Source organism: Gymnogyps californianus, chromosome 3 (assembly GCF_018139145.2).
Source record: "Gymnogyps californianus isolate 813 chromosome 3, ASM1813914v2, whole genome shotgun sequence".
NCBI lineage: Eukaryota > Metazoa > Chordata > Aves > Accipitriformes > Cathartidae > Gymnogyps > Gymnogyps californianus.
The window spans coordinates 23,921,421-23,948,115 of record NC_059473.1 but is presented as its reverse complement, the minus strand read 5'-3'; the positions used below and the strand labels follow the sequence as shown (position 1 = coordinate 23,948,115).

The 26,695-nt window shown below is 37.7% G+C and overlaps 1 protein-coding gene across 1 annotated transcript in view; it reads right to left on the bottom strand.

Moving 5' to 3' along the window:
* The window catches only part of USH2A (usherin), a 396,109-nt gene that overhangs the window by 102,887 nt on the left and 266,527 nt on the right, over nucleotides 1-26,695 (bottom strand). Inside the window, 6 exon segments of the mRNA XM_050894852.1 lie at nucleotides 5,622-5,734; nucleotides 7,544-7,746; nucleotides 9,104-9,313; nucleotides 11,435-11,598; nucleotides 14,314-14,436; nucleotides 17,767-18,101. Coding sequence (XP_050750809.1) covers nucleotides 5,622-5,734; nucleotides 7,544-7,746; nucleotides 9,104-9,313; nucleotides 11,435-11,598; nucleotides 14,314-14,436; nucleotides 17,767-18,101 — 1,148 coding nt within the window.

The following is a 26,695-nucleotide window of genomic DNA, read 5'->3' as shown; positions in this document are numbered from 1 at the left end:
GTATATACTTAGGCTCCAAGTACCTCTTTTTAATCTCCATGTCCCAATTACACAGCCACTGTCAGAATGCCAGTGACATCATAAATTAGCATTAATTTAAAGTGAAAATGTTACAGTGAAACAGCAGCTGCTGAGATAAACTTTGACATCTTAACAGAATAAAAATAACTGAACTATTATTTCACTTCCTTGAGGTATAAACAGAGGAATACACACAGCAATAAGCCTTTGCAGAACAGGAATTAATGTCACCTATGAAGGAATAACTTCATGGGTGACTTGTAGAGTCACCATTATCATTCCAAGGTCTTCATCTGAACCATAGATTTAATTACATATTCCATACATGGCTATTTTGTATTCACTACATATTCTACCACATGCACATGAACACACACTCGCGCACATATACACATGTCTACATTTAAATAATGTTACAGGACCTAACTTAAAAATGTAAAAGCAGGAACATATATTGTATAAACTTCAGAAAAAAAGATAAAAAGAAAAGGAAAAGAAGGGTAGTACTTCAACCTTTATAAATGCCATTGTAACTCTCTCCTGGTCTTTGCACAGTATAGATCACAGAAGCAAAGAAAGCACTCCCAGTCATATTTTTGAATGATTTGCTTTCTGCAAGTTTCATTCAGACCCTCAAGGGTATATTTTCAAAGTATTGCACCAGTTTTTGCAGTTTTACGAGTCATATTTCTCTCTAAAATAATTTCAAATTAGGCCTAAGAATTGATGCAATGATTTGAACATTTTGCCTTTTCTGCAGAGCTCAGCATGTATTTCTTGCTTTTAACAAGCAATCACTTTATTATTATTCAATTTATAGATACACATTTGGGGTGGACATAGCCTGGTATTGTGTAAAGCTGCAGCTGCGCAAGAAAATTACATGGTATGGGAGTTCACTGACCAGTGTCACCGAAAGGGTAAAACTCAGTATGACCTTCCGATAATGACTCACAGATAAGCAGACTCCTTCACCATTTTATGCATGTTTCAGTTATGTCTGCACCTTCTGATGTTTGCCACCCATGGCAAATTGTGGTGGTTTTGAAAACATCATAGCAAGAACATGCATAGCTCAGTTTTTAAAAAAAATCAGCAGGGTTTTCACGGGACTGCAGAGGCTTTTTGACACCCTCCATCTGAAGAAATACCCCAGGCTGAGCTGAAAACCTTCTTGGGCAGGTGCAGATTTAATGGGACATGATGGGCGCTTTAGCCTGCAGCCAGCTGTATCACGTACGGTGCATTTGATACAGCTGCAGAAACATGGGGACGGAGCCTGCCCACCCTCTCCTTCTCTTCATCGCCCAGTTACTCCCTCTCAGATAAACTGGAGTTGTGCCTATGCTGGGAATTGCCCACAGCCTGAACTACAGAAGCAGACTTGCAAATTCTAGGCACAGATGAACGTACAACACCTGGCACGTGGAGTATGATCCTTGTCTGCCCGGAGAAAACTTCACTTCAAGCATGTGCAATATATGATAGTTCAAATGCTGGCTGAGTCCCTTCTGTGACTGCTGTCAATGCGGTGAAAATACTGAAGCAGGGCTCCCTCCCGCAGGAAAGGCAGCCTAACCACGTTCAAAGAAATGAACTGCTTCAGACTACAAGGTCCATGAGGCACTGCAGCACTTCCAGGAGGTAAAGAACAATTCCACACTGATCCACAAAGGTGTATTTGCTTTTGGTGCAACAGAGCAAACTGAAATCCTTTGGCTCAAGCATGTGAAGACAATTAATTCCGACATTTCCAGGTAGAAATATTATTTTTTTTAAATCCATGAAAAATATCAGTAATTCAGAGTTTTGATATCACATCAGATACATTTTGGTAAACCAGAGTTTGGAAAGGAAATTCTGGGTTTTGCCTGCTTCAATTATCACCAGCTTCAAGTGTCCATGAGTCATGAAAAGAACTCCTGATTTTTTTTTTCTCAACACAGTAGTAAAGGTTTAACCATGAAGATTAAAAATATAACAAGGCCTCACTTATGAGAATGAATGTTGTGTTAGTCTCCTCACATACAAGGGTTAAATTTAAAAAATCACATCAAATCTAAGATTCAATGACTACTTTCAGGAGCTGGAATGAAAAAAATCACAGAAAAATCGCAAGATTCACCTGACTTTCTTAAGATAGGGAACATTGCTATTATTAATGACCAGTGAATAAAATACTTTCCTCATCAGGAGATCACACACACTGAGCAACTGCTTCAGCATTATTGCACAAGAGTTAAGTACCTGTTGTATCGTGGACTGCTGTGCTAAGGTAATTAGAGAGGCGGTATGACACAGTACAGAAAGTCTGATAAATAGCATTACGCTTCTGTTGTTGCTACAAACTTCTTAGAGAAATCTTTCTGTGCTTTGTTTTTCCCGTTACTAAAGTAAGGAGAGCGATCAGGTTTCCTCCATGGGAACACTGTCTTGAACACTTTAGGGAAAGTGCTATAAAACTAAGCATACGTGAGAAACCTTTGTGTTTTGCCTGTCCTCTGGATATTTCTGGTTAGCTTGTCATAGGTTGGCTGGACATGACTCCACAACAATCTTCCCCAGCATTTCGTGTTTATTCAAATAGTTATGACTCCCTTTCTTTTTTTTACTTTCCACCCATTTTCCCAGTATGGAACATCAGACTTACTGGTCTTTAGTTCCCCAGATCCCCTTGGAGAAATCTGCACTACATTGTCTCATCTTCCATTCCTCCAGTACCAAGACCAATTTAAAGGATATTTTACACAGCACAGTAGTTTGACACTTTCATATTTGAGCTCCTTTAGAACTCCTGAGCAAATACTATCATCCCAACGATTTATTGCTATATGTTTTATCCATTTGTTCGAAAATCTTTCTCACTAACATGTTAATTTGAAATAATTCCTCCAGCTCATTCACCCATGAACAGCATCTGATACAGAAACCTTCCTAAGCCCCATGATACTGAACATCAAACCAAAGAATTCACCTAGCTTTTCTCCCATGGCCTTGTCTTCTTTGAGTTTTCTATCACATCCTGACCAGGGTTTCTGATTCCCCCCAAGGTGCATAAAAAGCCCTCTCTTTCTTCATGAAGCTAGGAAGGATTTTCCCTAGTTTACGCCACATGGTGTTTTCAGAGCCATCAACCTTATAATTAAGCACTGTACAGAATTGCTGGCAGGGTTCATCTGCATTGTGCCTCCGTTTTCTGAAAGGAACAAAGCTGCTACTAAGTATTGTTATTAGAAAAAAAACTAAGCATGGTGTATTACAAGGAAAAAGAGAAAGAAGAAAAGTATTTTAAAGGGGAATGAACTATTTTCCAACACACCATGAGAATTTAACCCACTACACAAACTTTAAGTCAGCGTCCACATGCATGCAGTACTTGGAGAACTTTCTAAACTGTGTAATAAAATACAACACTTCTCTACAGAGACAAACCCTGAGGTCCTAACTAAAAAAAAAAAAAAAAGCATACTTGATTTCAATGGGATTTGTTTCTACCTAAACATAGCCAATGCAACCTCTCCACCTCCCCCCCAAACCCCCCCAAATCCAGACAACAAACATAACAAACCGGGATGTGACTTAGGACTTCAGGATTTGGTCCCATACTGTTTTCTATTTGAAGTTTGGCATTATAAAATAATCATTCCAGGACTGCGACCTTTTGTGCCAAGTTTCAGCCTGAAGCTGAGTTATTAACTGTAAGGGGTGGAAAAGTAAGGTATTTATAATGGCTCTGGTGGTATAACCTTCATTAGAACAGTGTGGATGGAGCTGCTATCAGAAAGACTTCTAAGAAGTTGGTGGGTGAAATTATAATTTATGTCATGCAGCACCTTGAGGCAAATTTTAAAACAATTATTTGTGAATGCTACAAAGACATTATCCTACAGCATTCTCATCAATAATACAGCCCCTCAAACTGATTCAGAAGAGGGAAAAACGCCATGATTCCAATTAAAGACAATAAACTGCACAGTCTGTATTATATCTCAGGTATCCCATGAGCCTATACTCTAGAAATGCCTTTTTTCTCTGTCTGATGACAGATATGTATTAAAATGTCCTCTTGTCTACACAAACTGGTTTTTTTGCCCAAGCTTTTTCTTTCATGGAGGATAAATAAGCAAAATTCATATTCAGCCCAGCACCTGCTGAAGCTGTCAGCTGTAGTGTTTGTCATATTTCAATCAAAGCTGAAGCCAGCCAGTCATTTTTATACTGCACAATCCCTACATACTCGAGGACCAGAATTAATGAATTAGCTATTGATTAAATTCCACTCTAGCAAATCCACCGTGGCAAATAAATGAACTACCCGGGGCACGTGTAGGCCACGGCCAGACATGTCCGGGCAATCGATCAGTAGTTAGTATTCTTTTGGGATATAAGAACAGCTGATGATAATATGACATGTAGGAAAAGGCAGTGTAGAAACAGAGTCTGTTTCTGGCTGAGCAGATTATAAAGTAGGAAGGCATTTTTGATCCTTTTGCATTCATGTGTTATGACATATTTAGTCTATATATAATAGCAGAAACATGCATAAGTGTTTGCAGTACAGACAATACAGACAAAGGCGTACATAAGTTAAAGCCAAGGGCAAAAGATGAGATCCTGAATTGAGTTCTTATCATCAAACAGGCTTTGACTATATCTGTATGTGTGACAGAAAAATAGCAAGCTTAATTTCACCCTTATACAGAGACAAATGCTGAATTCAAGCAAAATGTAGAAATGATAAACAGCAAACCAAAGTCCTTAAGAGACTGGAGAAGCAAATCCATTCTGCTGGCCATTTCTGAAGGCTCAGATGTTAGATTTTTGTTATTTAAAAAAAGATTTTTTTTTATTTCTATAAAAGAAACACTGCTAATGAGCATACTCCACCAGAAGTGTAATAAAATCACATGAACAATAACATAAACACAGGAGGCTAACTGTTTTATTGTTGGTGTAATTCTGAAAAATGTGTTAGCAAGCTTAGTTTTAGTCTGTCTTTGGAAGATATTAACTCCCAAAGAATCACTGTATATGTTACTATTTGGCTGCTTCTAAGGACTGCAAATCTGATGCTGCCTTTACAATTAAGAAGTTTGCCCATGCCTGTGGATGTAGTGGATAGGCAGATTGCAAACAGTGGTTCAAGGAGACATAGATATGCATGCCTTTTAAGATAGCTTACTAATTCTTACTGTTGTGATAGGTGACTTTTTTTTACCCACAATTATTCTAAGTTTCCATTATCAGCATCGCATTGCTCCCTGAGCATTAATCTTCCTCTTCTTAACTGACAGCAAAATGTGATAATTTTCATTCCTCTACACTTCTTCTCTTAACTGCTTCCACTTATGCCTTATTTATTATCACAGCACAGTGATACCCAAATAGGTATGTACAATCAACCAAGGGTGAGATTTCTTCAATTGCTCTTTCGGCCAAAAACTCCAAGACCAAAAATAACAACCATGAAAAATGTTTGCAGAGTGTATACTGAATTCTTTTATGCACCTTATTCGATTGAGAGAAGACAACCTTACATTCTGGTCCCCATTCCAGCTACAAATCACTCTGATATATGAAAGCCACCTATAGCATAGTACCTTGAGCCAATTATGTGAATAATGGGTGCTGGCAGCTGCTTTGGCTCATCTTCCACAGTTGTAATCTGGGTCCCGTTGCTTCTCACACAGGCATACACCGTGCAGGCTTCAATCTGATGAAGAAGAACATGAGTTTCACATACTCAGCTGCAGAAATTATTCAGCTCTGCTACTTCTTTAGACTTCTCTCTTCACCCAAGTTTTTATTCTTTTCTATTAACAGATCCCATACACCAGGAAAATACTGCAGCTTTGAGATATCTACCAGCGATATACTGCTCTGTATCACGTTTTCCCACACCACTTTCAAAAAAAGGGTACATGCAGCCCTCTGGCACTAATTGTTGTTCTCTATTAAATTATCACCAATAATGCAGATAAGTTGCAGTGCAACTGCAACTGTAATAATAAGTTGCAGTGAATTTGTATTTCTGCATGTATATGTAGAATCTGGTACACAACACTGAAAAAAATGTACTTTGATTTGGTGCCTTGAGCAAGTTTTCTACACCTACCATATATTCTGACATAAAAATAAGGATAATTTTTCCTTAATATTTTCTATTCCTTCATGTCTATTCTGGAAAATTAAAAGTGAAAAATGCAAATAGGAATCATATACTTTGTTATGAAAAACGCCACAGAAATGAAAACTTATTCCTTCAATTCTTGGGATTAAACTAAGCAGAGGCAAGGATGGTAACATTGTTTCTGTATTGTCAACAGAGAAGTTACTCAAAATAAAAGAGCACAAAAAATGAAAGATAATGTAGTAAGATTACCAGTGAGATGCACATGCATCCAAGATAATATTGTTTCCAGGACACGAAGAAAAAGAATAATAATAAAAAAAAAATTAAACCCAGCTTATTTTGATTTTACCTATCACATTGATGCAAATATAAGTCCAATATAAAGACTAGGAAAGCAGAAGAGAAGAATAATTAACATCTCAAGCAACAGAAGGTGGCCATGGTAAATTAATATAGAGGGTCTATAAGTGAGGCAGTACACTGAATTTGCATTGTTATTGAGAAAAGACAAATGTGTTTCCAAGCGGCATTCAGAAAGTCATATGTGTATTCATGGATGGAGGTTTGCTGTTTCAGAGGGGCTGGAACATAGAAATCTGTTACGGTATGCCTGTCTGTGATGTTTATTTATGGCATGTAGTACCTGGATGCAAATTTTCAGAACGAAGTATACACGGTACTACTAAGTCCTTCTCATATATAATGCAAACCGAACCTGAACGAAATAGACAGTAATAGTTACAATTAGGTGTCAAACATTTCTTGAATATATTAATACAACTTAAGGATAGAAAGATTTTTTTTTTTATTCTGCACACAGTATTTTGCCTTTCATTAGATATATGAATAGAGAGGCAAAGATAGAGAAAAGGAAAAGCAAAGAAAAAATATTGTACTTATTAACAGCATAAAAAGTACTACTACGATTTCAGAGATCAGCTCTGCTTCCTCCTCAGAAGGATAAAGAGAAAAAAAATGATAAAAGGATGACAAATGCAACATCATTATTTCTCTGTGCTGATATATTATGCATGCCTGATGTTTCTAAAACAATTGCAATTTTCTTTTAATGAGTAGGAGTAGAATCTTTGCCTCTTTGTAATATATGTTGGGGCTTTGCTGATGTTGTAGCACAGAGCATTTAGGGGAAAGTAAATGGAGTTTTGATGGTTTGAGAAAAGATAATGGAAATTTGTATTATGAAAAGTGTACACAGACCTAAAATATGCTGAAAATAAATTTATGCCTTGTATGTATATGCACGCCAACATTAGTGCAAATATACGTCCATGTATGTAAAGGAATTCATGAAACAATATTCTGCTTGGAAATACATGTATTTTATGCAAAATTAAAGTATATTACACAACCCAGAAAAGATATTCTAACCTGTATATCATATACAGTGAATGGAGACAAATCTGCTAAAAGAAAGGATCCTGGCTCGTTCATTCCAGTCTTGTACTGCTTATTATTTACATAGATAGAGTACTCTGTGACAACACCATTCGGGTTTGAAGGCAATGTCCAGATGACACGTACAGCTGTACTGTTGATGATGACAACCTCTGGAGGGAACATGCCCTCAGGCTCTAGAAATAAAGGAAGAAACTGAATAAACTCCAGCTGTCTCTGCAAAAGCACTTGTTTAACCAAATGCAGATTAGTATTTAGGTTTAGCAAAGGGTTCACTGCTTATCTGCTTTCCTCTGATGAAGTTATCACAGTCTGTAGTCTTCTGTAAATTGGCTTATTATACTCTCAGTTAGAAACCATGAGAGTTGATGGTAAAATGCTTTATACCAGCAGCATAGTGTCAATCATCAGTAGTATGTGGCCAGTGAGATATGATGATAAATTATTCACCCATCTGCACTGCCAACATACAAATATTATTTTTATGTCTCCTCCAATCCTAATCCTTCCAAAAAAAAAAAGAGAAAAACAGAGCATTTTGCTTTTAAAGCAAAACCTGAGACCAAAATACTTTATGTCTGGTGGAACATGACATTATCAGCGTCATAGCTGAAGCAATATGAAGCAATATGCAATATTGTCATTATGTAAATGGTTTTGAATGTTGATTACTATAGGTAATGATGAAGTCTAACACTTATTTAAAAAAAAAAAACAACATCTTCCTTAGCGTTAAATTACATAATTATCTAAGCATGTCAGAAATAACCATGCAAAGACCTATTTTTGTCACAAGAACCCATCTTTACCAGTTGAAAAATTGCCCTTACGATCGATTCTATTTTATAAACAAAAGGTGCTGACCTTTGGCATCAGAAAGGAAATGGAATCCTCACTTAAAGTGCTTTGCTAATGACCTGGAACACTTGCTTCTGAGGTAATGATATTACAATGTTTATAATGAGACTTATAAAGCAAAAAGATTAGCAAGACCATTCTAAACACATTTCAGATGCACATTTTTTTTATTATTATTTTATCCTCACCCTCTTCCCCCCGGCCCTGCACTTGCCCACTGGCATAGAAATGACTCATAGAGAATTTTCTTCGAGGCTGAACTTACATCTAGAGTTTCTGGTGACTCAGGAAAGGCCCTGTGTATGACTGTCATGTCAAAAGCACATCGCTTCACAGAGCAAATCTTTTAAAAAACCCATTAATTGTGTCTAAATTCCACCATTTATTGATATGAACTCAGTTCCAAACTTAGTGCACACAGATAGGAATAAGCAGGAGAAGATGAGAACAAACTGGGTTAATATCTGCTATTAGAGCTTTTGCCTCTGTCTCAGTGGGACCGTTTATTGATCTACCACATGATGACAACCAGCACTTAAGCATTTTAGCGTTTTAGCCCTTTTTCCTTTTATACCGGAAATTTTATAATGGAAGGATGACTGATCTCAACCCTAACAAAAATCAATCAATTTCATTCTCAGATTTTAAGCCAAGCTGCATTTGCTACTAACCAACCTCCGTCTGAGGTAGTCACATGCACAACTTCACTGTTGATGCTGTGGACTCCATTAAAAACTTGAAAAAATATCTGATACTCTGTGTTGGGCTGCAAATCACCTATGACTATAGAGTTTACATCAGCCTGGATCCTCAGAGATCTTCTGTCATCAGTAGAATTCAAGAAGAGGGTGTAATATGCAACATCTCCTTGCAAATCTTGTAGTGCTAAGAAAAGAAAGGAAAAACATTGGGAGATTCACTGGGAAATATTCAGTCAGCAAGTTTCTTATCAACAACATTTATTGTGAAGAGAAAAACAAATTTTATGCAGACTCCCTTATTTAAAAAAACCCGAAGATTCCATCAAGTGCCTTCAATTTCATCCTTATAAGCAGTGATGCAGACTGCTCTTCCAAACTTGTCAAAATCGTTACCAGTTCATCATCGTATCTAATACTGGAGAAAGCTTGCTTTCTCTAGACATCCCCATAATGACAATGGACTCTGGGAAGTAAACAAATTAACAGGTGAAAGCCACTGCTAGCAGCGGTGTGTGGACCTTGCAGCTTGGCACTGTGAAAGGATGGCTTTCACCCAGGTAGAAGGAAGACAGCAAATCAGATTGCTCTGTGGCACTAGTTTAAGATGGAAACCTCAAAAATTTTTTCCATTTTTGCTCCTTCCCTTCAAGCAACACTCTCCCACCCCACCCCAAAAGTACTGAATTCCTGTGTTAGTCCTCTAACCTTGAATAAGGGGCAAGTGCCTATGCCTTAAATTATAGTTACATTCAACTTTACACAGACGGCCTTTTGGCCATAGTGAAAATGAAAATCTACGTGTTATTATTTTAGAACAAGCGTGATAGCATGATCTACATGTAAAGCTGTAATACACTCAGAAGCATTATATTTACAGGGGAAAAAAACAACTCCTCACATTTCTTCCTAAAATGTGTTTTGCCCAGCACTAGCTTCCCCAGTGAAAGGAATTAAAAAAACAGTACAATTTTCTGGCTGCACAGGGAAGGACATTCACTGGTCTGAGCTGGTGGATAAACAAGGATTCCAGGCAAGTCTTGCTTCTCCATTTTAGTAACTCAGATGTAGTCTGTTATCTTATCTGTCCTTTGTCAAACAGTTTAAGTTCAGATCTGATCAAATGCAACTGCTTTTCCAGTAGGCATCAAGATGAAAAGAATAATTACGACAAAAACTTTAAGCACTAATACATATTGCTTTAGATGACACACTGTACCGCTGAACAGGACTCAGCTGACTGGGCAAGAGCATTGATAAAAGCCAAAAGCATATTTTCAGATTTAATAATACACAATTTTGTCATAGAAATTCTTAATCAAGAGTGATATGTTATTTTTATTTTAAGTGGTACAGATACAAGTCCTAAATCCTTAGAAGTCAGAAACCTTTAGTAGGTTTTCCAGAAAAAGAAAGATAGCAAGCAACTTACATTAAGGACTCCCAAGCTCCCAAAGAAAACAAGAAAATAATTTGAAAACTAATATTATGAAAAAAATGAAACATGGGTATACAAAATAGTTAATATGCTTATTGCAACATAAGAAGTAATGAAATATGATAAGGTTTTCAAATAACGAATGGCCTTGTCTTGGTGTTTAACCTTTGCATTCACAAACATATATGGAGGAAATTTCTAAGGTATGAATGAAAATAAAACCAGATTGCATTACCTACATCTAGAAGGTCAGGGGTTTAGATTACTAAGGTAATGAAACTTCAGTGAGCTGCTTCAGATCTATTACATTTGTCAGTTTTTATAAGCATGCTTACTTCAGGCATGCAATTATAAAATAAAGAGACTACATTTGTTGCAATTCAGCACCCAGTCCTTATAAAATCATTTGCATGTAAGTCATGAAGAAATTCCCCACTGCTATATTAGCAAACCAACTAGAGAAATTGGCTAAATTCATTTTAAGGAGCAGAGCAAAAAGAGAGAGAAAGGGGATCCTCTCATCCTGAAGGAATGTATATGTAAATTTTTATACAGAGAGATGAAATACACCACAAAGACAACAGGATTTTGTGTACTAGTACTTTATAGATTTCTCATGAGTTTGCATTAACTATTTCTTCACTTTCACTATTGTCATTCTGCAGAAATAGCATATAATAAATATGAACATGACTGAGAAATAGCAAAATGTGCACCTTTTTTTTCCTATTTCTTTCCTCTCCTTTCAAGGACACTTAGGTATATTATAAATCAAGACAAGGATTGTGTTTCCTATGAGAGCAAGGCAGACCAACATAAGTGATGGCAGGTTAACATCTAGTTACTGGAATAAATACTAAGCACACTTACTTGGTTTTGACCATTCCACTTCTACAGCAGTATGATTAACAGCACGTGCAATGAGGATACTTCCTTTCTCTGGTAATCCCGCTAATGTAGTAGCTATCACTTCTTCACTTGATGTATATCCTACCTCGTTGTGCACTATGAGCTTGTACTCGTATGTTGTGTACCTAAGACATTTTAAAAATAATTAAATGGAACGAAAAATGCAAATGCGGAAAACATTTGCTGTAAACCTTCTGCCTGTGCCAAAGTTCTGTTGTTTCTTCCCCCCCGGTCTGAAAAATTCAGCTGCATGGTTTGCACCAATGAAGACTCTATAAGAGGTGTCTATTTTTTGGAAATAATTCAGCATGATTAACATGGTAACAAAAATAAAACACATTATTTCACTTCCCCATAGTTGCAGCTTCTGAGGTGTTGAGAGATTATAGCTCAATTCAATATGTAATTACAGCAGTGGCAACCTGCCAAAATTTGGATCAGAATTTAATCAAATGAGGCTTTTTTCCTCTTTTGGGAAACCCATTGATTTTAACTTGCAGAGTCTCATTTGTAAAAGTGATTCACCACACAGCCAGGACTCTCCCACTACAAAAACATCAAAAAAAAGTGCCTAGGAATGCAAACTCATTTAACAAAGTAATTTTCTTCAGAACTGTGTATATTCAGCTTACACAGATTTATGAAATACTTCATATATATTTAGTAAACCAAGTGACTGTCACTCTATAATTTCTTCTCTATATCAAATGGCATATTAATGTATTTTAAGTGGGATCTCATAATCTCAAATTTAATTTCATCATAAAAAGCCTCACACAAAACTGTGCAATCACAGAAACACAGGATCATCTTGTTCAAATTTTCACTGAAGCTGCAGCACTTTGGGATCAACGTCTACAAACACAATAATGGAATATACAGTTAATGCCTAATATTTAGAGATTTTGCTACAAAAAGAAAAGTCACTCACACTGTGTATTTACTTTTACTTTTTTTTTAAGTGCTTTCCTGTAGCGGCCCATATTATGCAACCATCCAGCCTGATTTTCAAAAGAGCTAAGCTTTAACAGTCCCACTGAGAAGAAAGCAGGAGCTCCAACTGTAACTATAAGCATTGTAGAATGGTGACAATACACATAACATCATATCTTATTTCCCTCTCTGCATTTTCTGCCACTTGCGAACATGTAGTATTTTCTTGGACACTGTAGCACACGTGCAATAAAAAATGAATGGGATCTAGTCTTGCAATTTAATGATGAGAATTTGAGATTAATTTTTGGATCCATATTTCCAACAATGAAAATAAAAGAAGTTTGGCTTAGCCTACTAGAAATGAAGAAGCTATCTGAAAAGAATCACTGTAAAAATAGACTTCTGTCAGGAATATAATAAAAATTCACTAATTCTGAAACATGCTTAAAGCATGACACAAATGAAAATAGATGCTGATATATGGATTTTCTTTCTGTGAAAAATAAGGCTTGAGTCTCTCTGCAGCATCTTCTCTCCAGCCACAAACTCATCCTGAGTTGTTGACTGCAAAAACATAGCTGCAGGTTGCAGAACCCTCCCCAAAAGAAGTGCTCAGGTGGGTCCGAGGGTTAGGCACACTTTTCTGGCCACAGCTCATTCAATCCTAAAGGTCATTGTGCCTAATGACTTGTCACTGAGGCCCTGTCAGAATTTATTGCCCCCTCTGAACTGCTAACATAACTGCTGCACACGTCAGCAGTACTGAAATGAGCTAAACTAAAACCAAAGGAAACTCTATGAGGAATTTCAAACATGGTTGAAAGAAAGAAATGGAGACTTGGGCAGGATTGGGTAAAAGAACAGCTCCATGATCAGTTATTGCAACGGATGAAAATGAGCAGTGATTTTCAGCAAGTAGGCAATGACAAGCCAGAGGCGGTAGCCCTTGGCTTGGTTAAGTCTATACAGCAGTCAGGAGCAGAGGACACATTCTGCTGGTTCACATCATGCTCAGGAGGGATGCTCACACAGCTTTTATCAAAGCAAGTAGAAACAACGTACAGATATTTGAGGGGCAATGATTGACATGGAGTCCTCATAAAGCACACCAGCACACAAGCACAGAGAACACACACATCCTGAAACCATCCATGAGTGTTTTCCCGAGACTTTACCCACAAAAAACCAATGCAGAATCCATGTTGAATCTTCCGTTACATGATCTTAATATGTGTGTTTGCTTGTCTTAAGGGTAGTAGCCTTGACTTCGAGATGCGGAAACTAAGGTTGATCAAGAGCCAATGTCTTGCTCTATACCACTCAGTAGGTCTGTTACATACAGAGAAACAGAACCCACCCTCCATTTCCCCACTCTCAACACTCTGCATTTAACTATAATGAAGCTAACACAAAGCTGCCCTTAAATTAGATCTGCTGAGAGTGCGATAAATACTCTTCTTGCCTTTGGAGATATTAAAGCAATCATTAATTTGCACTTTTAAAACCAGGTAAGAAAAACAATACTGAAACCAAGTTTCAAATATTTCCCAGCTAGGACTTCTCAAACATTCATTCTGCCTGTGCTGTGACTTTGCCAACACACAAATCTAGAGTGTATGTACACATAAATCTAAACGGTTTGATTGCATGAGCATATCTATGCTAAAATTTTACAAGATCTTTATTTTCATTTGTTTTTCAGAGCAAAATGATATGAGTCAAGAATGACAGACTAATAATAAATCCCTGCATATTAGAATGATTAATACTAAAGATGATGACAAAAAATATTTCATTACATAATTAATATGTTCACTACATAGAGACACAAGAAATACTTTGAACTATTAAACATACACTATACAAAATGCCAGCATTTGTTTTTATAGTTTTTGTAATCTCACCTGCTAAGACCCTTATCTTCATAAAACCACTGAGTTCCTGAGTAAATATTGTGCCACAGATTTAAATCTTCAGGGGGATTTGATGCAAGTGGTTGCTGGATTTTACGTCTCAGGAGCTCATATCTAACACAAAAGACAAGCAGAACACCAGGATTATCTCAACTAATGTTATTACACAAAAAAAAACAGTTGTTTTTTTTTTTAAAGCCACACATTATTTTGTTTTTACAGCTGTAAACTTTCTGAGATAAACATTCTTTTTAATGTTTCATGATTTAAAACATTCAATTACTTAAAAAAACTACTTTGAAAATGGAAAATGAAGCACTTCCATTTGAAAGAATGAGTTTATTTAATGATTTACGGATTTTAAAGTTTGTGGAAATGCTATGAAGATCAAGTCCAAATAGCCCAGTAACAGTGTCTTATGCAGACTTGACTGATGCCATCTGATATGCACAGACTGCTCCAGAATATGAAATGACAATGTCTGTTTCTTGCAAATGTGCTGAAACATATAGCATCGCTATTACTATTCTACTGGTAGTAGCAACTTAAGTGCACTTTTGTGTTTAACATGTGTTTGCAAATAACCACAGTGTAAATTAGGGGTGCCAAACAGGCATAGAGTTAACTGTTCCATCCGTAGACCTTAACAAGGCACCTTTGTATATGAGTAGACAGTCATGATGTGAGCTTGAAAGACCAAACTATTTCATCCTGGTTTTAATTGGTATCTGAAGCTGCGTTCCTGTCTCTGTTCCAAACAGCAGGTCAGCTAAAGCCCATCTTTCATTAGGTCAGCCATGAGACTGCCTGATTCGGAAAATATGCCTTCCACCCATTCTGTATCATTCACTTTTCATCATCTTTTATACAAGACCTTTATGTAATTTAACAAAGATTAAATCACTTAATGTCCACACATACTAAAGGGGATAACATTATATTTTACATTTCCTAATCATTATAGAGATTACATAGAAAACTATACTCTAAAGGAAACAAAATTACATAGATTTGTTCAAAATCTTTAGGATTATTATTCTTTATTACATTTCACAGGACTTTTTAAATAGGATTTTTGTTTCAGTTTGATAGTGGTGTTTTCTTTGTGAGGCACCACATGTTTGTACTCTTCCTACCAGTTATAGAACCACTCTGGAATTGCTTTCAATGGTGAGCTGCAGTTTTAATCAAACTATAGTTACAACAGTGTTTCCACTGATGCCCAGCAAATTAGGGTCATATGCATATATATTCACTTAAATACACAACTTGATTCTCTAAAGTGCTGAGCGACTGTGTATCGTCCTTTCCCTGCCCCCCATTTTGGAAAAGTACTACTGTTAAATTCCAGGCAAAAGTATGTGGATACTCAGGCAGATCTTAAAGACTCTCACTTTAAGCACTTATTTGTAAAAATGTTTCCTTCTGTGTTTAAGCATTCTGCAGAATGCCTTTGGTGTGGGTCACCACTGTGTTGCAATGATCTTTCTGATCGCTGGCTTCATGCGTAATTTGACACTTACCTTTTTTATGTTAAGATCATTTCCAGTCTGATGTGGAAATGTTGGACAATACCATTCCAGATTTGAGACCCTGAATTAAGAGGGTGTTTAATAGATACTGCATGCAGTGATTTTGCATTGCTTCAAAACCAGAAATCAACTGAGAAGCTCTCTTACAAAAGAGCTGAGATTTCCTGTGCTCCATGGCAGCTAGGATGTACATGCCTAACTTCCAACAACTTTTGCCCTTGAGTTTGGGGAATCATTCTCAACAGGTACAAACAAGCATTGTGCCACTGACCTTAGTGATGCCAAACCAAATTACTGCAGAAGCTGGGAGTATAACCTCAGAAATTAAGTGGTAAAAACTAATTAAACTCCAGCGCTATCAAAACATTCAGATGACCTTATACCCCAAGAACAACTCTCACATGAGTGGTTCATCAGTGTCAACAGAACCAAAAGACAGATCACTACACTTTTATTAGGAACAGTCCTGGCATATTCTGTCCAATATATTTCATAGACAAGTCATGAAAAACATCAAAATCTTTTTGAATACTGAATGGTGATCATGTGTAAATCACCCCCACTGGCAGTTGCTGCTGCTACTCTGCTTGCTGCAGACTTCTTGCTCCATCATGCTGTACAGAGCAGCTGCTTCAGTGGTTGTTCTTGTTGAGGGCAGCATGGCACACCATGAAGGAAATGAAGTCTGCAGATGTAGGTCGTGCTGAATTACTTCAATAATCTATGGTAAAATGGTCATGTTGTTAACCCCAGAATAACAGGGACTGCTTTTTAAAAACTTCAGATTTTACTGTAGAGCAATCATAATTTCATTCAGTTGTAGTGTGCCCTAATTAAGCCTGAAGAAAGAGTCAAGCTACTGTGCTGTAATAACATACGCAACTGCAACGGCATTACATGGTAATTATTGAACCCATCAGTGCACCTAGAAGAGAGCTACTAACCAGAACATATGGAGTACAGAGAGATAATTCCATGCACAATGTTTCACAATACGTTAAAGCACTAGAATGAAAGATTTGTTTGATTTTTTTTTATTGTGTATATATAAAGATACATTTGTCTTTATAAATCTTCATGCGCTCAAATCCATATTTTTTTAAATGTATATACACACACACACACTCTCTCTCAGTAATCAACAGATTCAAGTCAAGATCCCCATCCCAGCATTCCAGACAAATCTCAGAAGAGATGCCTTTCTCTTGTTCCTGCGGTGAAACCCAGCCTGCTATACCCAGCACTTCCTTGCATTTCCAATTTTTGGCTCTGCCCCCAAATTTTAACTTCCTTTTTTCTCATTCTGCAATTATAATTGCAATAACTGCAATTTATTAATTGGTTAAGTTTTGAAGATTATTTCATGTCATCACACTTCCAAATGGTCACTTTCTCTTTATGTGGAATAACCCACACAGAGTATTGAGAATATTGGATATATTAAATACTTATGTTCACAGACATCTCATACTTTTCTTGTCATTTTGTTGGTGGAACATGTTGCCTGAACTTGCCACCAAAAAGTGGCTGATGCTGCAGCCCAAACCAGTTATGACTTTGCAAATATCCTGTGCTTGCTCCTTCTGGCTTTTCATCAAGCACTGATCTGAAAGACCCAGAGCCTTCCTGAATGTGTTTTGCAAAGGAAATGCCACAGCACAGACACCACACTTGCTCTTAATAATCCTGACTCTTTGTAAGTTCAAAACAATTCAAAGCTCACCCTGCTATCTACTTCTAGACATACCCACTTTCCATAAGTCTGCTCATCGACTCCTGAACCCTAAAGAGGAACTTCAAAAAGTCAGAAATCAAGAGATCACATCATAAAGTTTGCATCACTCGGAATTTTCTGAGTCAGATTTAGGTAAGGAGAAGAAAACTGCTATCTCCGTTGCAACTAAGAGCTTACCTCAGATGAGGACCATTCGGCCTTAGCGGTGGTTGCCAAGAAATGGCAATAAAGGACTCGCTGATTGGAGTCACAGACAATGGACTAGCACTCTGAGGAACTGTTGAAGGTGTAGTCACGCTTGTAGGCAAACTCTCCGTGCAGCCTCCTAGAAAGCCATCACCTCCAGAACAAGCTATTACAGTGACCGAGTAGTTTGTATAGGGTATAAGATTGGTCACCAAATGACTTAACATTGATGAAGTGTTCCCAGTAATGACAATTCGTGGATCAGGCATGCGAATCTCATAGTTAAGGATTTCGCCATTCTGTATCAGAGGAGGTTTCCATGAGACCTGGAGGAGGAGAAAAAAACAATTTGAAAGAACAGATTTATTACAGTCAGAATGCAGAAATACAGACACAACATGCTACAAATGGACACGAGTGGGATCTGAAGATGTGCTTTTCCTTCTTCATCAAAACAGACTTTATGTATGACCTTTAACTGCAATTTTATTTTTAAAGGTACATCAGTTAGAAATCTAACCTCCTTTAATTTTAGTGAGGGTTGCAGTAACAGTTGTAGCCATTGAAAAATCTACTATTTAGCTTCACCAGTAAAATGTGAATGCTCCACTTCACTCAAAATTCTGTGAGATGTTCAGATGCATTAGCAAAAGTACACTAATTATCATAAGTATCACTAACTGTCATTTATTTTCTTAGGGTGTATTACCTGGTGTGCTCATCTATTAGTGGCAGAGTAAAAAGAAATCTTATTTTGTGTTTGCACAATTTTCAGAAATATGTAACTGCATTAGCTCCTACAAGAAATAAGATTTGTCCACACTCTTTATATGATGAAATATGCAGGTTTTCCCTTTTATTTTTCAGTCATAAATTACAGTGGTAAGTATCAGACAAAGAACAGGCACAATTTTCATTTTTAGAACTATAAAATTATGCTGAGAAAACTTCATCCCCCAAAAATTGGAAATTACATACAAAATTCATGTTTTATATATATACATACTGCTACATTTACTGTGGTTTTACTCTTACTAAACTGAGGTTTGGTGGGTTGGTTTTTTTTAAGTGTTTCTTTTTTAAAGTATTATTCTGTAAATTTATTCTTACCAGCTCCAGTGAGGAATCACACTCAAATCATTGTACCATAAAGTGCAAGGATGTTGTCAATTCTTTTTTAAGGCTTTTTGCCATGGTATCATGACAGAAGGGACTTCAGACTGACACAACGAGGACATGTAACTGTATTAAGAATCTCAAAGTTTCATAAATGTAGTGTAAGAGCATCTATCAATCCTTCCTCCCCTAGAAGTCCCAGTGTAGGAAGTATACCAGCTTTGCCTTGCTCATCCCTGGGACAGTTTTCCTTGCCATTGACCCTCTCATCTATAACAATTGCTGTCTTTTTTCCTCCCAGGCATGGGATAATGAAGGATTGAATCCAACATTGCAAAGAACACAGAAATGGAGAAAACTTAGATAAGGTATGTGCAGAATAAAATGAACAAATATAATATTGAAGTGTTAAATAGTAATACCAAGATACTTTAGTTTAAGTTAAGTTGAACTTTCAGCCTCCAAAGTAAGCATCTTTAGAAAGGCGTATACACAATTACACATGGCCATGGAAACAGAGAAGCTTGATTTATAAAATGATTTGTAAAGGACCCATTTTTTTAGGAAATGTTATATCTTAGGTACAGAAGGACCTCTTAGGCTGTCAGACTTGTAAGAAGCCTGGCAGCAAAGTACTGGAGAAAGCTGAAGGACTTTGATAACAGAATCTGGAATACTATTAAACAGAGAATTAGAAACAGGGTGATCTTGAGTAAAGACAGCACAAACAAGATTATTGGTGCCCACATAGGAAAGGCTTAGCTCTGGCTGATTATCAAATGCTGTATTCAGATTTCTGTTACTTCTGGCCCCAAATCATGGTCAAACAAATAAAGAAAATACTATGGATAAAGCAATACAAAATTTCACAGCAGGTAGGAATTGATTCTGCACCATTCTCACAGACTTTGAGCAAAACTCTCATTTTGAAGTAGTTCATGTGATCTAGCCATAAGCTTAGGAAGCAGAGAAGAATGGATGATTAGCACAGACAACAGAAAATGTTTTCAAGTGCAAGTATGTGCTGGTTTTGGCTGGGACAGAGTTAATTTTCTTCATAGTAGCTAGTATGGGGTTTTGGATTTGTGCTGGAAACAGAGTTGATAACACAGGGATGTTTTCGTTATTGCTGAGCAGCGCTTAAACAGAGTCAAGGCCTTTTCTGCTTCTCACATCACCCCACCAGCAAGTAGGCTGGGGGTGCACAAGGATTTGGGAGGGGACACAGCTGGGACCGCTGACCCCAACTGACCAAAGGGATATTCCATACCATATGACATCATGCTCAGCATATAAAGCTGGGGGAAGAAGAAGGAAGGGGGGAACGTTCGGAGTGATGGCATTTGCCTTCCCAAGTAACCACTACGCGTGATGGAGCCCTGCTTTCCTGGAGATGGCTGGACACCTGCCTGCCGCGGGGAAGTGGTGAATGAATTCCTTGTTTTGCTTTGCTCGCGTGCGCGGCTTTTGCTTTACCTATTAAACTGTCTCAACCCATCAGTTTTGTCACTTTTACCCTTCCGAGTCTCTCCCCCATCCCATTGTGGAGGGAGTGAGCGAGTGGCTGTGTGGTGCTTAGTTGCCAGCTGGAGTTAAACCATGACAAGGTAGAAAGCATTCAGGCCAGTAAACTTCAGGTGAAATTTCCCATCTCAGTGCTTTTTGTTGCTACCATACTGCACACACTGGATGCATTGTATATGTCACAGAAAGAGAGGAATGTGCATGATTCACTTTTATTTTCAGGGACATATCTTTGAAGTTGCTGGAGGAAGCACAGAAGACTTTAAGGTCTGACACAGTACAGCAAAATACCCATTTCTGCAACCATGATTATATTATTCTTTTTTGAGGTGTAGCATGTACCCTGAAATTTTGCCTCAGTGAAGTGTGACTAAAGAAAATATATTTGAGATCTTTTTTAGCAATATTAATAAAGTAAATCTGTCATTATCAGTGAAAAAAACCCTCTTACTTGTTGCTTAATGCAAGGTGGCTTCTAATAAAAGAACTATATATCAAATGCTTTGGAAAAATCCTAGAACTACCCTATCAGAAGAGAAAATTGTCTAAAAATGTTCACCTTGTACCAAATCTTGTTTTATTTCCTGGAAGAGAGGAGGATTTATTTTTTAATTACATCATTACATTCTAGATGCCTAACTTTTATGTCTAAAACCACAAAATTACTCTAATAGAACTTGCGCAAGTTTCACCATATACTGTAACCCCTTCGCATAAAGGAACAGATTAATAACATGGGCAGGAGAACAGATGCTGCTCCAGAACCTCAGCTCCTGAGTTTTATACAGCTTGTGCACTAGGTGGTAAAACTTGAAAAAACTCCCAGGTGTTACTTCACAGCATTTGCTGTGCACTAGCAGGTAGAATACCTCATACTGTACATAACATAGAGGCTTCATGGGGCTTACACTGGGAAATTTCTCAATTTTTTTTTTTTCCTCCTAACAGAAATGAAAACCAAGGTGAACAAAAAGAATATTCAGTCAGCAGCACGAGACAGAATGCAACTTATTTTTGTCTGGGCATTTGTATCTCATACAAAGATATGTAGATCAGTTATTGCTTTGGTTAGTATTTTTTTTAAACTAGATAAAGGGATGACCAAGGATACAGTCACTGCTGTGTCACTTGACCTGCTTTGAATTACGTATGTCACCTGGGAATGACAGGACATGCAGTCTTTGACAAACCTCTCTTGTCAAGAGGCAAGGGACTGCCTGACCCATACAGTGTAAATGAAGACGATGGAGCCAGCCTGGTTAACACACATGTGGCACTACTGGACCTCTTCTCCACTTTGATGTGCCAAGGTTTGAGGTAAGAGCTTGGCAATGCATGAAAGCAGGAAAGCTCACTAGACAGGCTGTGTTGGAAGCAGTAACAGTTTGTTCATTGATTTGAAGCTCAGCACTGAGACCATGAAAGAGGATGCCCATGAGGAAGAGAGAATAAGGTAACTACTGGGAGAGATTAACTGATTCAATGTAATGACTCTGGAAGCTGTCATTTAAAGATCAAAGCACCTTATTTTCTCCATCGCAAAATTTAAAGAGACAGAAATTAGCCATTTTCCCCCCATTAAACAGTTATAACCTTGGAAATCTTTTTTTTTTTTTTTGACATAACTTAGAACTCTGCAATTTAATTCCGAGCTATGTGAAGAGAGGCATTGGCACATGGGTAACTATTTTACCAGTTCAGGCCTGGCTTCAACAGTTTGCTTTTAAATCAGTGTGTTTGGCTTGATTTTATTCTCATTTCTCCTAGCTACTGCTTGTAACATCTACAAACAGAATGTAATGAATACACTACTGAGAGCTTTTCACTGTTGGTCTCAAAACACATTGTAAGTCTCAAATTGCAAGTATTATTATTCCAGTTTTACAGATGAAAAGACTAAATCCCAGACTAAGTCACGTATCAGAAAGAAGCAAAACTGAAAACAAAGACCTGCTACCTTAATTCTGCATTCCAGCCACTGGACTATAGTCCTCTGCCAACCCTCCACCCCCGCCAAAAGTAGTTGGGAGATGAATTTCCTCATGAGTTCTTATCTGTCTTAACAGAAATTATAGTGGGATTCAATCAAGAGCCAGTATCACACCAGAAAAGCAAATCCTGACAGAGGTCACTGATAATTATTCTCATACACTTTGCACATGAATTACATCCAACTTCAGCAGGCACTACCACAGAAGAATGGCAAGATCAAGTTTGCAGTAACAATGCTACTACAAAAACTTCTAGAAGCACTTAGCTTGAGTAGTGGAAAAACAGAAAGAACATTTATTTATGATCCTAAACACCTACTACAGTAAAGTGTTTAAGCTATATCAAAGGCAGAGGGATAACGCTGATGAAAACCTGATTAGATCACCCCACTGTATGATCTGTACCAAATGAGCAAGCTGTGCAAGAAATCACAGTCCTAAAATGTGGAAAACCTCTAGTGTGCAAGTTAAGGTTGTTCCTATGGGTGTTGGAGTATCCTAAGTCGCTCAAGCAGCACTTATGTGGCAAATAAACCAAGGTCTCACTGACCTTAGCAGCATTACAAGGCAATCTTCACACAAGGGTTGATTGCTCCTAAACAATTTCCCCAATGCACCAGGCATACCTGCATAAAACTGGAAGTGTGGTGAATACAGTCCAAACTCTTTTTTTCTCCCCAGCACGAAGCTGCTATGTGGGCTTACTGCATCTCCCTTTAGCGTACAAGGCCTAGGTATCAGGGTTGCTCGTATTCTCAAAATTATGTTCTTAGGCAACTGCAGTATGAAGCATTTTGACAATGAAATAGCAACTGGAGATTTTAACCTGGAAGAGAGGAAGGGTCTGCACAGCCTCATTCTCTACCACATGGTGATCTGCAGAGGTAAAAGGCTGAAGGATCACCTCTCTGTTAGTCACCGACTTCAGTGACCATGGAGTTATTACCATTGCATCCAACGTTCTGTAATCAGAAGCAACTTCACAGGACAGCAAACATTAACATGTGAGACAAAAAACAACTCCAGAACATGTGCCTATAACTGTAATTGTACAGGAAGTGGAAAATGGATAAAGAAAACACCTTCCTGTTCATGGATGATACTCAAACTGTAACTACAGGGTGTATTGCTTAAAATGTGTCAGTGGTGTCCATTCCATACAGCTGAAATCTTTCTCCCAAGTATTTTAGTCCCAGTCTATTTACAGAACAACAGGCATTTAGCAGTCCACTGTCCAGCTTCTAGCCTATGAAGAACAGAGGACAACTATAAAAATAAAGCTTTGTTTATTTGTGTTTGCTCATTTGCATATGCAATTTACTAGTCAAATTTGAGAAATAGCTACTAGAAAAGTTTCTCGCTCTGTAGCAATAAATGATAATCTGCTGCAAAGAAAGAGTGCAGACTGCAACTCTTGAAGATCCTGTGGACAGCAAACTGATGACATTGTTCAATCCGTAGGGTGGAATACCAGCTTTCTCTGCTGCAGCTTCTTCTATACAAATGAAAGAACGGAAGGTGAACTGTAAATTAAGTGATTGTCATCTCTGAGGGTAACAACAAACATGAATGACAATGGAATTAAAAAGCCTACAACCCTTCCTCAGTCAGAGAAGTCATGAGCAAATACTTACGAAAAAGAAATAATCCATAGAAAATCAATGACATGATATTAAATCAATATGCAAAAAAAGAAATTAGAAAGAAGAATGACAGTTTGGTGCTACAGTATCACCACAGCCCTTCATTTCTAGCAGGCAACATATATAACATATATTAAGAGAGGAGTCAATGAAATCATCATAATTTTTTATTTTTCTCATTTTGTATCTAATCAAATTGCAGGAAGTTTCTGTAACTGATGTTATCATGAAGGAATAGGATGGCACAAGAACTATATGTCAATGAGGTACTTATTTCATCCAACCAGGATGAAACCATTCTCATAACCTATCTAAGCACCAAAAAGAAAAAAAAAACCACCTTTCTCCTTGAGAGAAACATGAGGATTACGTACAGTTCATACCAACTTCTATCATGAGAAAAAGTTACACAAAGAATGACAGGAAACGGCTGCAGCTTCTTATCTATCAGGGGTCCAGTTTGTGGCACTGGTCAGCGAGGGAGAACAATACAGGCAAACAGGCGTCAGCAAGTCTCCAGTTAAGCCAATAATCAAGATTACATCTGTCTTCGCCAGGCCAAAGCCCTCAGGGGAGAACCACAGCAGTGAAAGGGAAGCCTTCCTATCGAAAGTTAAATGGCCAAAGTTGGAGAATTTGCATATTACAGTTAATTTAGTTCAGCGTACCCAGCCACATAATGCTTTTCCTACACAAAGAACTCCTTTAAATAATTATTCACTGTGTAAACCAGCCTCTTTCTCAAGCCACTCAACCTAGCTACATTCCCGAATGTCATATCAGTGTGAAGTGTGAGATTGAAGCAGCACAGCAATTGCAACCCTCACAAGAAAAGGAAACAATTTCTTTTATACTTCTGTACATTAGGGTATAGCAAATCTTGTGTAACAGGAATAATGTTCATGGCATTGGCATATACTAAATAAACGACTTTTGCAGTTGCTGAATACCTCCACTTCACTTCGGCATTTAATCAGCCACAAAAGCAGTTTATTGCGCAGTATACTCCGCTACCATGAACATTATCAATTCAGAAAATATTAAAAAATATCATGCAGGTGTCACAGAAATGGGTACTTTAAAAATTATCGACAGCTTTACGCTTTCTGTTGCACAAAAGAAAGCAAGCTAAATGTTATGGAGAGATATCGGTCCATTCTGATTAAAATTAAATGTTAAAGGAGCACATACACATCAGAAGTGTTTATGCCAAGAGTGACCTGCTGTGCTGATATTTTCTTCCTTGCAGAATGAAAGTTTTGGTCTATGAAAATAAGCTGTATACTCAAGTGAGTACTATCCTGGAGCACTTTGAATTCTCCACATCCTCAAATCATTTATATTGATTCTATGACTAAATAAAGGAATGGAAATATGTTTCTCTTTTTTTGTAAATTCTCTCTGTTTTCAGTAGAAGTAAATATTTGCGCTCATGGTTTAGGGATTGGTTGCACTGACAGCTGAAAGCCTCTATTGATTCGCAACCGTGGCTTGGTAAGGGAGCCTCTTGCTAATCTTTCTCACAGTGCCCTTCCAATACTTTCTGCTCTAACCTGGGAGGACAGCTTTCTCTAGGGCAAGAGGTAATTAAAATCTCCCTCCCAAAGAGATGGCTTGTTTTCCATTCTCTGCTTAAGGGTTACCATCGTAGACACTGAGTAAGATGAGAGCATTGTACGGCACAGCAGATTCCACAGATTTGATTTGAACACTACATAGGTGATACATGCACTGCAGGTGTGGTGGGCTTGATCTGCTCAGGAGGGAAAGTATGCCTTTCTGGGACTCTCGTCAGAGTTTAAAGGCACCAATGTAAAGCAATTCCAAACCAGATCCATCCTATTTCCACACAGGAAAACTTTTCAACCACTAAGTGGCAATCCTTGCACAATACTTCACAGTCATTCTGCGTGTGCAACTAGCATACGCCTGGGGTGAAGGGACACAAGGGGTTTGCAGAGCAGCTATTCAGATCTACACCCTAGTTTGAAAGAGCAGGGCAAATAATCCAAATGTTTTTAAAACAGGGGCTACCTTGTTCTTCTTGCATTCTCCTAGTATAGAACATTCACATGGGCCACAAGAGAGCCTCAGCGCCGTGGCACAGCCCACTGGGTGGTCTCAGAGTCTTACTACTCTGATGTGAACTTGCCATAAAATTGAAGAGAAGGAAACAACACCACCACTAGCTAGCTAATCCATTTGACAGACCTGTAAGAAGACCAACAAGTAAGATGAAATCCCAGTCGCTTCCTCTGGTGCTCCCATCTGCAAACAAGCAGAAGGCAAGAAAACCACTGGGTGCAGCAAGCCTTGTCCGTAATCTCTTCAGTGATGAAGTGCAATGAGCTCTTCTGCACCTATAACTTTATTTCAGTTTTTTGAAGAGATAATAAATAATAACAAAAAAAAAAGAATAAGAAAAGCTAAAAAAAAAAAAAAAATCTCTTGCTGTCCTGGACAAGTAAGAGAAATTTTAAGATTTTTAAGAAGTCTTAGAATCTTAGAAATCAGAAGTGAAGTGATGTCTCAGCCATGGAATACCCTCTGCACAGGAATTATACCAAGTATTCCCAACTCTCCCCCAATTATGATGACTATCAAATTAAACAACACTAAGTAAAATAAAATGCTAGATAAATTAGA